Consider the following 13134-nt stretch of genomic DNA (forward strand, 5'->3'; position numbering starts at 1 on the left):
TCCACATGGTCACCATCCTTCTTACATGTCAACCCCTACCCCAACACCCCTTCCCCCAGCTTCCCATCACCTCTCCTCTGGTTTCCATCAGGAGTGCTTGGCATTTCTCCTTTGCCCACACATTTACCACTGAGACCCATGGGCCTGGGAACAGAGCCAGCAGTGATCTACACTGTTGCCAGAGCTGTTAGAACTGGAAAGCTGCTGGCCAAATAGATTGGCTTCACCCAGCATTAGACAGTTAGAGCACAGTCGGTATCAAAAGAACTGTGCTGGCCACTGACATTTATAGTGACAAGGTGAAAAACCTCATACTTCAAATAAATTAAGTCCTGAGAGCTAGCATAAACAAGCCATTTTTGGTTTAACCTAAATTACTTATAATCTGTGTTTAGAGACATATTGTAATATGTCCAAGTTTGCAGATGACATCGAATAGATAATGAAGTAAGCAGTAAGTGCTAGCACTCTTCGGGGGGGTTTAAACTAATTTGGCAGGGGGATGGGATCCGGACTTGTAGTCCAGCAAGTAAGCTAGCTGTGTGTCAGGATGTCCAAGACTGTAGGGAGGCTGTGGAGAAGGTAGCACTGACAGGGACTACTTGCGGACACAGAGATGGGCTCAAGTGTGTATACTTCAATGCAAGGAGTATCAGAAATAAGGTGGGTGAACTTAAGGCGTGGATCGGTACCTGGGACTACGATGTTGTGGCCATCACGGAAACATGGATAGATGAGGGACAGGAATGGCTGTTGGAGGTTCCTGGTTACAGATGTTTCAGTAAGATTAGGGAGGGTGGTAAAAAAGGAGGGGGGGTGGCATTGCTAATTAGAAATGGTATAACGGCTGCAGAAAGGAAGTTTGAGGGGGATCTGCCTCTGGAGGTAGTATGGGCTGAAGTCAGAAATAGGAAAGGTGCAGTCACCTTGTTGGGTGTTTATTATAGGCCCCCCAATAGCAGCAGAGATGTGGAGAAACAGATTGGGAAACAGATTTTGGAAAGGTGCAGAAGCCACAGGGTCGTAGTCATGGGCGACTTCAACTTCCCAAATATTGATTGGAAGCTCTTTAGATCAAGTAGATTGGATGGGGCGGTGTTTGTGCAGTGTGTCCAGGAAGCTTTTCTAACGCAGTATGTAGATTGTCCAACCAGAGGGGAGGCCATATTGGATTTGGTACTCGGTAATGAACCGGGACAAGTGGTGGGCTTGTTAGTGGGTGAACATTTTGGTGATGGCGACCACAATTCTGTGACTTTCACCTTGGTTATGGAGAGAGATAGGTGCGCACAACAAGGAAGGTTTTACAATTGGGGGAAGGGAAATTACGATGCTGTAAGACAGGATTTGAGGAGCATACGTTGGGAGCATAGGCTGTCAGGGAAGGATGTGGTGGAAATGTGGGACTTTTTCAAGGAGCAGATACGACGTGTCCTTGATATGTATGTACCGATCAGGCAGGAAAGAAATGGTCGTGTGAGGGAGCCTTGGTTGATGAGGGAGGTTGAATGTCTAGTAAAGAGGAAGAAGGAGGCTTACATAAGGTTGAGGAAACAAGGTTCAGACAGAGCAGTGGAGGGATACAGGATAGCCAGAAGGGACCTGAAGAAAGGGATTAGGAGAGCTAAGAGAGGGCATGAAAAATCCCTGGCGGATAGGATCAAGGATAACCCCAAGGCATTCTATGCGTATGTGAGAAACCTGAGAATGACGAGAACGAGGGTAGGTCCGATCAAGGACAGTGGTGGGAGACTGTGTATTGAGTCGGAAGAGATAGGAGAGGTCTTGAACAAGTACTTCTCTTCAGTATTTACGAACGAGAGGGACCGTATTGTTGAAGAGGGGAGTGTGAAACGGACTGATAAGCTAGAAGAGATACCTGTTAGGAAGGAAGATGTGTTGGACATTTTGAACAACTTGAGGATAGACAAGTCCCCCGGGCCTGACGGGATATATCCTAGGATTATGTGGGAAGCAAGAGAGGAAATTGCAGTACCGTTGGCAATGATCTTCTCGTCTTCACTGGCAACTGGGGTGGTACCAGGGGACTGGAGAGTAGCGAATGTTGTGCCCCTGTTCAAAAAAGGGAATAGGGATAACCCCGGGAATTACAGGCCAGTTAGTCTTACTTCTGTGGTAGGCAAAGTAATGGAAAGGGTACTGAGGGATAGGATTTACGAGTATCTGGAAAGACACTGCTTGATTAGGGACAGCCAGCACGGATTTGTGAAGGGTAGGTCTTGCCTTACAAGTCTTATTGAATTCTTCGAGGAGGTGACCAAGCATGTGGATGAGGGTAGAGCAGTGGATGTAGTGTACATGGATTTTAGTAAGGCATTTGATAAGGTTCCCCATGGTAGGCTTATGCGGAAAGTCAGGAGGCATGGGATAGAGGGAAATTTGGCCAATTGGATAGAAAACTGGCTAACCGGTCGAAGTCAGAGAGTGGTGGTAGATGGTAAATATTCAGCATGGAGTCCAGTTACAAGTGGAGTTCCACAGGGATCAGTTCTGGGTCCTCTGCTGTTTGTAATTTTTATTAATGACTTAGAGGAGGGAGTCGAAGGGTGGGTCAGTAAATTTGCAGATGATACAAAGATAGGTGGAGTTGTGGACAGTGAGGAGGGCTGTTGTCGGCTGCAGAGGGACTTAGATATGATGCAGAGCTGGGCTGAGGAGTGGCAGATGGAGTTCAACCCTGCCAAGTGTGAGGTTGTCCATTTTGGAAGAACAAATAAGAATGCGGAATACAGGGTTAATGGTAGGGTTCTTGGTCAGGTGGAGGAACAGAGGGATCTTGGGGTCTATGTACATAGATCTTTGAAGGTTGCCACTCAGGTGGATAGAGTTTGTAAGAAGGCCTATGGAGTATTATCGTTCATTAGCAGAGGGATTGAATTCAAGAGTCGTGAGGTGATGTTGCAGCTGTACAGGACTTTGGTTAGGCCACATTTGGAGTACTGTGTGCAGTTCTGGTCGCCTCACTTTAGGAAAGATGTGGAAGCTTTGGAGAGGGTGCAGAGAAGATTTACCAGGATGTTGCCTGGAATGGAGAGTAGGTCGTACGAGGATAGGTTGAGAGTTCTCGGCCTTTTCTCGTTGGAACGGCGAAGGATGAGGGGTGACTTGATCGAGGTTTATAAGATGATCAGAGGAATAGATAGAGTAGACAGTCAGAAACTTTTTCCCCGGGTACAACAGAGTGTTACAAGGGGACATAAATTTAAGGTGAAGGGTGGAAGGTATAGGGGAGATGTCAGGGGTGGGTTCTTTACCCAGAGAGTGGTGGGGGCATGGAATGCGCTGCCCGAGGGAGTGGTAGAGTCAGATTCATTGGCGACCTTTAAGCGGCATTTGGATAGGTACATGGATGGGTGCTTAATCTAGGATAGAAGTTCGGCACAACATCGTGGGCCGAAGGGCCTGTTCTGTGCTGTATTGTTCTATGTTCTATGTTCTAAGTGGACATAAAAAGGCCTCAGAAGTTGGATGAGTGTGCAAACTACATTAAAGATAGAATGAAATGTTACAAGTGTAAAGCTATTCACTTAGATAGGAAAAATAAAGAGAAAACAGAATATATTTTGAGTGGTGAGAGTCTCAGAAATGTTTTTATTCAGATGTATTTGGGTGTGCTTGTACACAAATGACAAAATCACGGAATAACAAAATCAACCAATCAAATCTGTACTGACAGAAACTACTCTGAATTTACACTAGCCCCACTTTCCAGCACTTGGCTCATTGCCTTAAACGTTATGACACTTCAAGAGCTCTTCCAAGAACCTTTTGAACTTTGGAAGGTTTTTCATCTCAACTACCCTCCCAACCAGAGCATTCCAGATGCCCACCACCCTCTGAGTAAAAAGGTCTTCTTCAAATCTTCTCTAAATCCCCTGCCTTAAAATAATGCCCTCTTGTTATTGTCACTTCAAACAGTTAACAAACGGGTAGAGCATGTAATTGGGAAGGTAAATGTTACTTCAGTGTTTTGTACAAAGGAATTGAAGTACAAGTCTAAAAGTCTTCCAATGACTATAAAGAGCATTGATAAGACTCCATCTGGATATTTGTAGTATTGTTAAATAAGAAAAGTCATACTTGCCCTGGAATGAGTGTCATGAAGGTTAACTGAATTAAAGATGACTTACAGTGTGAAACAGGTCCTTCGGCCCAAGATGTCCACACCGACCCACCAATGCGAAACCCACCCAGCCCCATTCCCCTACGGGCAATTTAGCATGCCAATTCACCTAACCTGCACATTATTTTTGGACTGTGGGAGGAAACCAGAGCAAGCCCACGCAGACACGGGGAGAATATGCAAACTCCACACAGTCAATCACCTGAGGTGGAAATTGAATCCAGGCGTCGGGCGCTGTGAGGCAGCAGTGCTAACCACTGTGCCACCGTGCTGTCCCAAATTCCAGGGATGAAGAGATTGTCATATGAGGAGAGACTGTTAAGCTGAGCCCATATTCCACCGAATTTAGATGAACGAGAATTGAACTAATTGAAAGATAGTAAAACTTTAAATTGCTTGACAGAGTGGATATTGGCAGGCTATCTCCCTTGCTAGGGAATCACAAACATAATCCCCAGAATAAAGGGGTGGTAGCCATACAAAACTGAGGTAAGGATAACTTTCTTAAGTCAAAGGGTTGTGAACCTCTAGAATTCTCTATTCCAGAATCACAGAAAGATAGGATAGTTACAGCATGAAAGCGGGCCATTTGGCGTCTTGCAACCATGCTGGCTCTCTGTACAAGTAATTCAGCTGTCCCCTCCTTCCCCCTACCCCATGTCCATGTAAATGTGTTCTCTTCTGATGTTTACCCAAATTCCTTTTGAAATCTATGATTGGATCTACTTCCATTACAAACTCAGGCAATTTGCTGTGCTTTGAAAGCTTTTTCTTCATGTTGCTGATCATTTTTTTTTTGCCAATCACCTCAAATTAATGTTCCTTGGTTCTCAACCTTTCTACCATTGGGAAAGGTTTCTCTCTATCAACTTTGTGCAGACACCTCATGATTTGAACACCACCAGCAAATCTCCTCATAGCCCTCCCTTCTTCAAGAAAAACAGTCTCAGCTCCTTCAATTTCTCTGAGTAACTGGTGGCCTTCAACAAAGTAAGTGAATAAAGATAAAGTCCTCATAGTCCCAGAAGGAGATGAGGCAGCTCTCTCATCAGAGACAGACAACTGGTGATGAGTTTAATCTGAGAGTCAACAAGCCTCAGGCATGGTTGTGAAAGTTTACCCTTCATGGTAAACTCAGCAAGTACAGGAATTAAGCTGTGCTGTTTGTATTACACTGAATTGCAAACCAGCCATTTCAGCCAAGTGACCTATCTGAACTCCTTAGACCCTTAACCCTCAGACCAATCAGAAATGTACTCTGTACTCTCGCTAAGGTCTTCACATCCTTCCTAAGGTGTGGTACCAAGACTTGGGTAGAATACCAGTTCAGGCTGGACTAATGGTTGGAAACGTTCACCATAAGTTCCGTGTTGTTAGACTCTATAGGCTGTATTTTACATTTTATTGGTTAAGTCTGAGTTGCATCAGGTTTTTTAGATGGTTTTCTGTTGTATCATGTTCTCTTCTCATATCTTAGCAAATGTACCACATTAATTAACTTCCCATCTTACCACACGCCATTGTCAGAACTCACCATTCAGTGGATATCTACTGAAAGACCAGCATCTTATGCGCTCTACAAAAGGTTGCAGTGCACTTGCTCTAGTACCCCTGGAGCTGTCCCTTCCTCAGCTGGCCTGGGAGTGTGTCCAGTCAGGTCCCAGGAAAAGGGGCATTGAGTTTCGGGCAGGGTCTGGACAGTGTTATATCTCTGAAGGAGTGTAGATGGAGATGCAGGGTTTTGTGAGGTGAGTTATGGGTTAGACAGTTTCATTGTTACTCAGGAGTTAGACAAGGTTTCTAATAGTCTAACTTTCCCATGTCGCTATTTATTTAACTGCAGAAGAACCCTCTGAATTCACTGAATTAAACATATAATTACAGCAGGTTCCCGATGTAATGGACTTGCACAATGGATTCTTCAATTCCTGGGCTATTCCTTTCAGCCTATTATGATGGGATTCTGGAGGGTTCCCAGATGCAACTCCATCCACACTGCAGAAACATTGATTTGGCCATTAGGAAATCTGAACCAGAATTTTAGTTTAGATTTTTAAAAATGTAATAAATTAAATCTCCAAGATCGAAGATCTGGTATGTAACATCAAAAAAATTTAATTTCAAAGCATTATCCATGTTTATTTCATTATGTCAAAGTTGGAAGTGGGAAGAAAAAACACTGAACAATGGGTGAACCTAGCTCTCTACATAAGGGATTTTCATATTCATGTGGATCCCAGAAACAAAAGGAGGTCTTGAAGGTAAAGCTAATGATTACTGGCACAGCTGAAACATGCCACATTGCTATGGTATAGATTGTAGGTTATATTTTGTTTCGTTTTTGGTTGATTTGTATGATTTCTCACAGAAAGAGAGTCAGCTTCATAGCAGCTTTGAGACAGGAAGTTAAACGTAGGGTCAGTAATTGTAAAGCAGTTGGAGACGAAGAACAGAGGGCTGTCAGAAAGTACAGATTTCAGAGATAGAGTCAATAGCTACAATTTAGCTAGGCCAATGCTTCAACTGCAGAGTTTGCAATTGTTAGCTTCTTAATGAGAGTTGCAGGGTCACTGAGCTGGATGCTAGTGGAAGGACCTCCAAAGATCTCATACTTTAAAGATGACAAACCACAGAAGAGAACCAAAGTGAATTCCAGTTTGGAGTCAGGAGAAGTGAAGGATTCTCAAAATAGAGGTTAATTGTTGGGTAGAAATAAATAGAATGAAAAGTGCTATGCTCGGCTTTTCAGGTTTAAAATATAAGCATTTACAACATACGTATCATGTCAGTAGTATTTCCTTTGACTCTAACTCTGTAAGATTTCTGTTTATACTGTGAAATCTTCAGGTATAATTGTTTTAATGAATACTTGGAGTGTGATTTCCTTTTTGAAAGTTAATGGTCTCCATCTCGATCATAACAAGAAACGCAGTGACCCCGGAAACCCTTTCTCTAATCTGCAAAAGAACCGTTCACCATTACTCTCTGTTTCCTGTCACTCAACTAACTTTATAACCATGTTTCCATCCTCCACATTATTCCCTGAGTTTCAACACTTCAGCACTTTATTCAAATATCTTTTGGAAGTCCATGTACACCACATCAACTAATAGATTTTTGAATTAAAGGAGACAGTGATGGTGCAGGAAGGTGAGGTTGTGGAACCAACTCCACTATGATCTCACAAAAAAGCAGACAAGGTAAAAGGGTCAAATGGCCAAATCCAGCTGCTGTTTCTTATGCTCTTATATTCAAAGACCTTAATTTAATCTTTTTAAATCCTTTAAAAGACTTAGCACTGCAGACAAATGGAAACTTAATAAACTTCTATTTCTACTTAGTAAGTCAGCATCTTATGAAAAGGCCTTATGCTTGATAACTTCCCAACATCCAGTCACATCTCCAATTTTCTGGGAGTTTTGAGGAAAAGGAGAGTAATATTGCCTCTAAGCATTACAGGTCTGTGGATGTACAGCAATCTAGAATGTACAGAGTGATGCATCAAACAAGGAGCACACAACAAAGAGCAATTAGAGTAAATATTGGAGAGGACTTTCATGTGAGCCATGCAGTCAATTTCGTTTTAGATTAGATTCCCTACAGTGTGGAAACAGGCCTTTTGGCCCAACAAGTCCACACCGACCCTCCAAAGAGCAACCCACCCAGACCCATTCCCCTACACCTAACACTATGGACAATTTAGCATGGCCAATTCACCTGACCTGCAATCTTTGGACTGTGGGAGGAAGCCGGAGCACCTGGTGGAAACCCACGCAGACACGGGCAGAATGTGCAAACTCCACACAGACAGTTGCCCGAGATGGGAATTGAACCCGGGTCCCTGGTGCTGTGATATCCATGGTCCTTACCAAATAGAATATTTAATCTTCTTCATAACTGTTCTGTTATAAATACGGCAGGACAGAGGAATGGTTTAACCAATAGATTTTCAAACTTGACACCATAACTCTTGTTGTTCCATTGAGGAGAATACAGGGACAATGAATTCCTCAGATGCTGTATATTTCTGTATTTGGTGCTATTAAAAGTGGCAAGTTTTTTTTCCATTTGACTAGCTTTGAAAGTAAAATCAAAGGGCCACCAACTATGTAGCAGCTTTTATAGTGAACTTCCTATACAGAAAAGGCCAATTTAACTGAATGTGTGAATAACTAGGAAGAATAATTTGTTAAAGAAGTAATAGTTAATGAATTAAAAACTTTATAGTGTTCTGTCAAACTCTTCTATAATATAAGACCATAAGACCATAAGACCAGAAGACACAGGAGTGGAAGTAAGGCCATTCGGCCCATCGAGTCCACTCCGCCATTCAATCATGGCTGATGGGCATTTCAACTCCGCTTACCCGCATTCTCCCCGTAGCCCTTAATTCCTCGAGACAACAAGAATCTATCAATCTCTGCCTTGAAGACATTTAGTGTCCCGGCTTCCACTGCACCCTGTGGCAATGAATTCCACAGGCCCAGCACTCTCTGGCTGAAGAAATGTCTCCGCATTTCTGTTCTGAATTTACCCCCTCTAATTCTAAGGCTGTGTCCACGGATCCTAGTGTCCGCACCTAACGGAAACAATTTCCTAGCGTCCACCCTTTCCAAGCCATGTATTATCTTGTATGTCTCTATTAAGTCTCCCCTTAATCTTCTAAACTCCAATGAATACAATCCCAGGATGCTCAACCGTTCCTCATATGTTAGACCAACCATTCCAGGGATCATCCGTGTGAATCTCCACTGGACACGTTCCAGTGCCAGTATGTCCTTCCTGAGGTGTGGGGACCAAAACTAGACACAGTACTCCAAATGGGGCTTAACCAGAGCTTTATAAAGTCTCAGTAGTACAACGGTGCTTTTATATTCCAACCCTCTTCAGATAAGTGACAACATTGCATTCGCTTTCTTAATCACGGACTCAACCTGCATGTTGACCTTTAGAGAATCCTCGACTAGCACTCCCAGATCCCTTTGTACTTTGGCTTTACGAATTTTCTCACTGTTTAGAAAGTAGTCAGTGCTTTTATTCTTTTTGCCAAAGTGCAAGTCCTCCCATTTGTTCACGTTGAATTCCATCAGCCATTTCCTGGACCACTCTCCCAAACTGTCTAGATCGTTCTGTAGCCTCCCCACTTCCTCAGTACTACCTGCCTGTCCACCTAACTTCGTATTATCTGCAAACTTCGCTATACCAGCTCTATAATCACAAATGAAACAGAAAGCAGCTTTCATATATTGAATCTTTCAAAAAATAATTACATGTGAGTGTTAGATTGGAAACATAGACTTCTCCAAATAAGTAGCAGACAGGCGACAGTAACCACAGCTCAAGTTGAACTCTGCAAGTTTTATCACTGCCAAATAGGACATGACAACATTTCAGTGCATTTTAAACACAAGTCGCATCCATATGAAACATAATTGAAAGAAACATTACCTGTGTATCCTTTATCACCAAGTTGAGATTATAGTCCTCAAGTAAAAATGGAAGTTTATTTACAGTGACCAAAGCTAAATTAATAGCAGGGAGAACCGCTGCTGTGATGTTGGTGGATCCTGAATTATGAGTCACAGGCAAAAGACATAGGATTGGAATGTTCTGCAATTCTTCCGAGGCTCTGAGAACAAGCAGACAGGAGACACCAAGAATCCACACACACCTTCTATTCCAAATTGCCATGTTTATCAGCTTGGTATTTCCTTGTCTTTCTGCATATTCCAGATATTTGGTTTGACCCTTAGGGAACCCACCAGAATGTCGTAAGGGATATAGAACAGTAATCTGCGCAACAGACCTGCTAAATAAATCCCATCTCTCTCAAAGAGATTTGTACACTGGGCTACTTATAGTGATTGCAGTGACAGGCACTTATCATTCACAATCCAATCCCATTGTAATCACATTATTATACATATTTGTCTCAAAATTAATTTCAATATTGAGCCTCACTAAAAATGGTTCAAACAAGAGCTGATATTGCAACATAAATAGCCATCATTGAGGGTCTATTTTAAATGTGTTAACAAAGAATCTCAGAAGCTTCAATGGAACTACTTTGTTTTGAAGCAAGCTTTATGTTCTTGGGTATTAAGCTTCTTATTCTCAACGTATAGGGGCTTGTTTAGCTCTGTTGACTAGATAAGTGGTTTGTAATCAGTGCAACACCACTGGTATTGGTTCAATTTCTACACCAACTGAGTTTAATATAAAGGGTTCTCCTTCTCAATGTCTCCTCTCATCTGGTGTGTGGTGACCCTCAGGTTAAACCACCAACAGTCATCTCTCTCTAATGAATAGGGTAAGAGTATGGCAACTTTATTCTAAATGTAATGCTCCTAATTTGAATTTAAGTCCCTTGCATATTGATTTCCTTTCCATTGGACCTTATGAAATTCCCTCTGATTCTGTCTGTAAAAGTTTTGCTATGAAAAAATAATCAAAACTTTGAAGGAAATAAGACTACTTTGTCATATTACAGCCCAACCAGATTTTGTATGAATCGTACAATCTACATTTGTCTGTCCAAGGCACAATGTTTAGGTAAGTAATTAAGGCTGAAATAACTCCTTGAACTGACCTGACTGACTGGTATCCTGTCACCAAGTCGGCCTTTATTTACATGTGCATAGTACAATAAACTGACCAAGCTAGCACAGAGCCAGCTCCTAAAGTGAACAGAATCCCAGTCACTCCTGTTTATATCTGTCAGCCAGGGCTCCCTGATTGGACCAGGTTAACAGCCCCAATCAAGGAACTCATATTCTTTGAGCTCCACCTGGCTGACCTCATTGCAATCACAAGGGCCATCCATAGCCTTGTTCTCATCTCCTCAGTGACAACCACTTTCCAGTGTCTTTCCTCAAGCTGTCATTCTTCACTATGAACCTGTACAAAGAGAGTTCAGCAGCGAGCCAACCACTGTGGCTTTTAAAAGAAAAAGGATCTGATTGTATTGTCACCCAAGAATCTGATCCTAACACTTTCTACAAAGAACAGAAAATGATGCAGAATGGAAATTTTTACCCTAGCCAGGCCAGAAATGCAGAGGTCAGTTGTAAACAGATGGTAGGCAGTCTTATAGGTCATGCAGCAAAGGAAATCTTCCAACTGAGCCAGAGATATGTCTGATTCTCACTTCTACTTCACACATAGGTTCACTTAAATCAGTTAATGGTACTTGACTCAGTCTTCCACCAGCTACTTGGAGAAGTGTGAAATAACACAGCTTCGCAGGAGTAATGAGGAATAGCAAAGGAAAATGAAAGCAGAATTCTAAAGTGAGTGTAGGAACGTAGGTACATTTTGCTATATGTGCACAAATCATTAAAGGTAGCTGGGAAGGTTAAGACTGCAGTTATGGCATATGGGATCCTGAACGGTTAAGGTAAACCTTTGTAAAAGCTCTGATTCGGACTCAACTGGAATACTTTGGTCCAATTCTGCATGTCATGTTTTAGGAAGGATGTGAAAGCATTGGTGAGAAGATTTAAAAGAATGGTTCCAGAGACTTCAGTTACATGGATTGAGTAGAGACCCGAGGGCAGCTTTCCTCAGAGAAGGGAGAGAAGATTTGATGAAGTGCTTAAAATCATACAAATCTGGACAGAGATAATTGAGAGAAACTGCCTCCGCTGGGGGAGGGTTAAGAAAAAGAGGGCACCAATTTGAACAGAATGGCAACAAACACCAAGGGTGACATGGGGAAAATCTTTTGTTTGAAGCGAGCGGCTAGAACCTGGAATGCACTGCCTGAGAAGACCATGGAAGCAGGTTGAAACATGAGTTTCAAAAGGGAATTAGATAAATACCTTAAGTGTAAAACATTGCAAGGCTGTGGGCAAAGGGCAGGGCTCACTGAGTGCAGAAAGCCGGCACAGTCATAACACATTGTAACTAATCTAAGAACTGCTGGAGAAATGAAGGAGGCATGTTCAGGAAATTGCAGAATTATTACAATGCAGAAGGAGGCCCATCGCATCTGCATAGGTTCTCTGAGCTTTTCTACTTAGCCCAAACGACCTTTTCCCCACAACCCTACTCGTTATTTATAGTTAAATCATCATTCAATGCCTCTTGAAAGTCTGAATTGAACCTGTCCACACAACACCTCCTGGCAGTGAATTCCAGACCTTATTTATTCAGTGAGTGAAAACATTTTTCCTCATCTTATATGTTATTTTGTAGAACACTTTGAATCTGTACTCTCTTATTCCCATGGTTTCATTCTATCCACTCTGCAAGACCCTCATTGTTTTGAAAACTTTGAGTCTAATCTTAGCCTTCCCCTTTCTGAGGAAACAATCCAAACTTCTTCCATTTTTCCTCATAACTGAAACGTCTCATCCTTGGAACCATTCTTGTAAATCTCTTTTGCACTGTCTCCAATGGATTTATATTTTTGCGATATTATGGCATCTATAAGTGCACTCAGTACTCTAGGTGTGTTCTAATCAGAGTCTTATATATGGTTATCATATATCCTAAGCCCTTACTGTTGAAGCCTAGAATACTGTATATTTTATTACACATTTATGAAGCAAATACCGAGGTCTCTGTGCTCCTGAACACCCTTAAAAATAGTACCCTTTATTTTCCACTGTCTCTCTCTGTTCTTTGTAACTGAAACTAAAGAGTGAATATTTAGCAGTGTGCAGTTTGCCCCAATAACTATCATACTTCACAAGTCCTGAAAAAGACCAACACCACCAATGTCAGAGTCTACAGGCACAGTGGATTTGCCATTCGTCAAAAGTAATTAATTAAGAAGCAAAAAGTCAAATACATTAAAAAAGAAACACCATTAATCAGCCATGCAGTATTTTGTTTTATGCATGTGTCTGAAATAATAGTTTGCAATTAGGATATGAATTCTAATGGCAAAAGTACCATTGCTGAAATGTACAAAGCTGCTCCTCTTATTTTCATGATTTTAACAAAACTTTCCATGACACATTTCCAACATTGCACTAGCCCTTTAG

At 42.0% G+C, this 13134-nt stretch overlaps 1 protein-coding gene across 3 annotated transcripts in view; it reads right to left on the reverse strand.

Moving 5' to 3' along the window:
• gabbr2 (gamma-aminobutyric acid (GABA) B receptor, 2) overlaps positions 1–13134 on the reverse strand; it is a 968818-nt gene that overhangs the window by 917436 nt on the left and 38248 nt on the right. Inside the window, exon 1 of one of the 3 annotated variants that reach the window (XM_072575497.1) lies at positions 9593–9937. The exons of the other annotated variants lie outside the window; for them this stretch is intronic. Within the exon in view, the coding sequence (XP_072431598.1) occupies positions 9593–9835 (243 nt within the window). The 5' untranslated portion in view covers positions 9836–9937. Of the gene's footprint in view, positions 1–9592; positions 9938–13134 lie in introns of those variants that run through there. 3 annotated transcript variants of the gene reach the window in all.

Source organism: Chiloscyllium punctatum, chromosome 8 (genome assembly GCF_047496795.1).
Source record: "Chiloscyllium punctatum isolate Juve2018m chromosome 8, sChiPun1.3, whole genome shotgun sequence".
Classification (NCBI taxonomy): domain Eukaryota; kingdom Metazoa; phylum Chordata; class Chondrichthyes; order Orectolobiformes; family Hemiscylliidae; genus Chiloscyllium; species Chiloscyllium punctatum.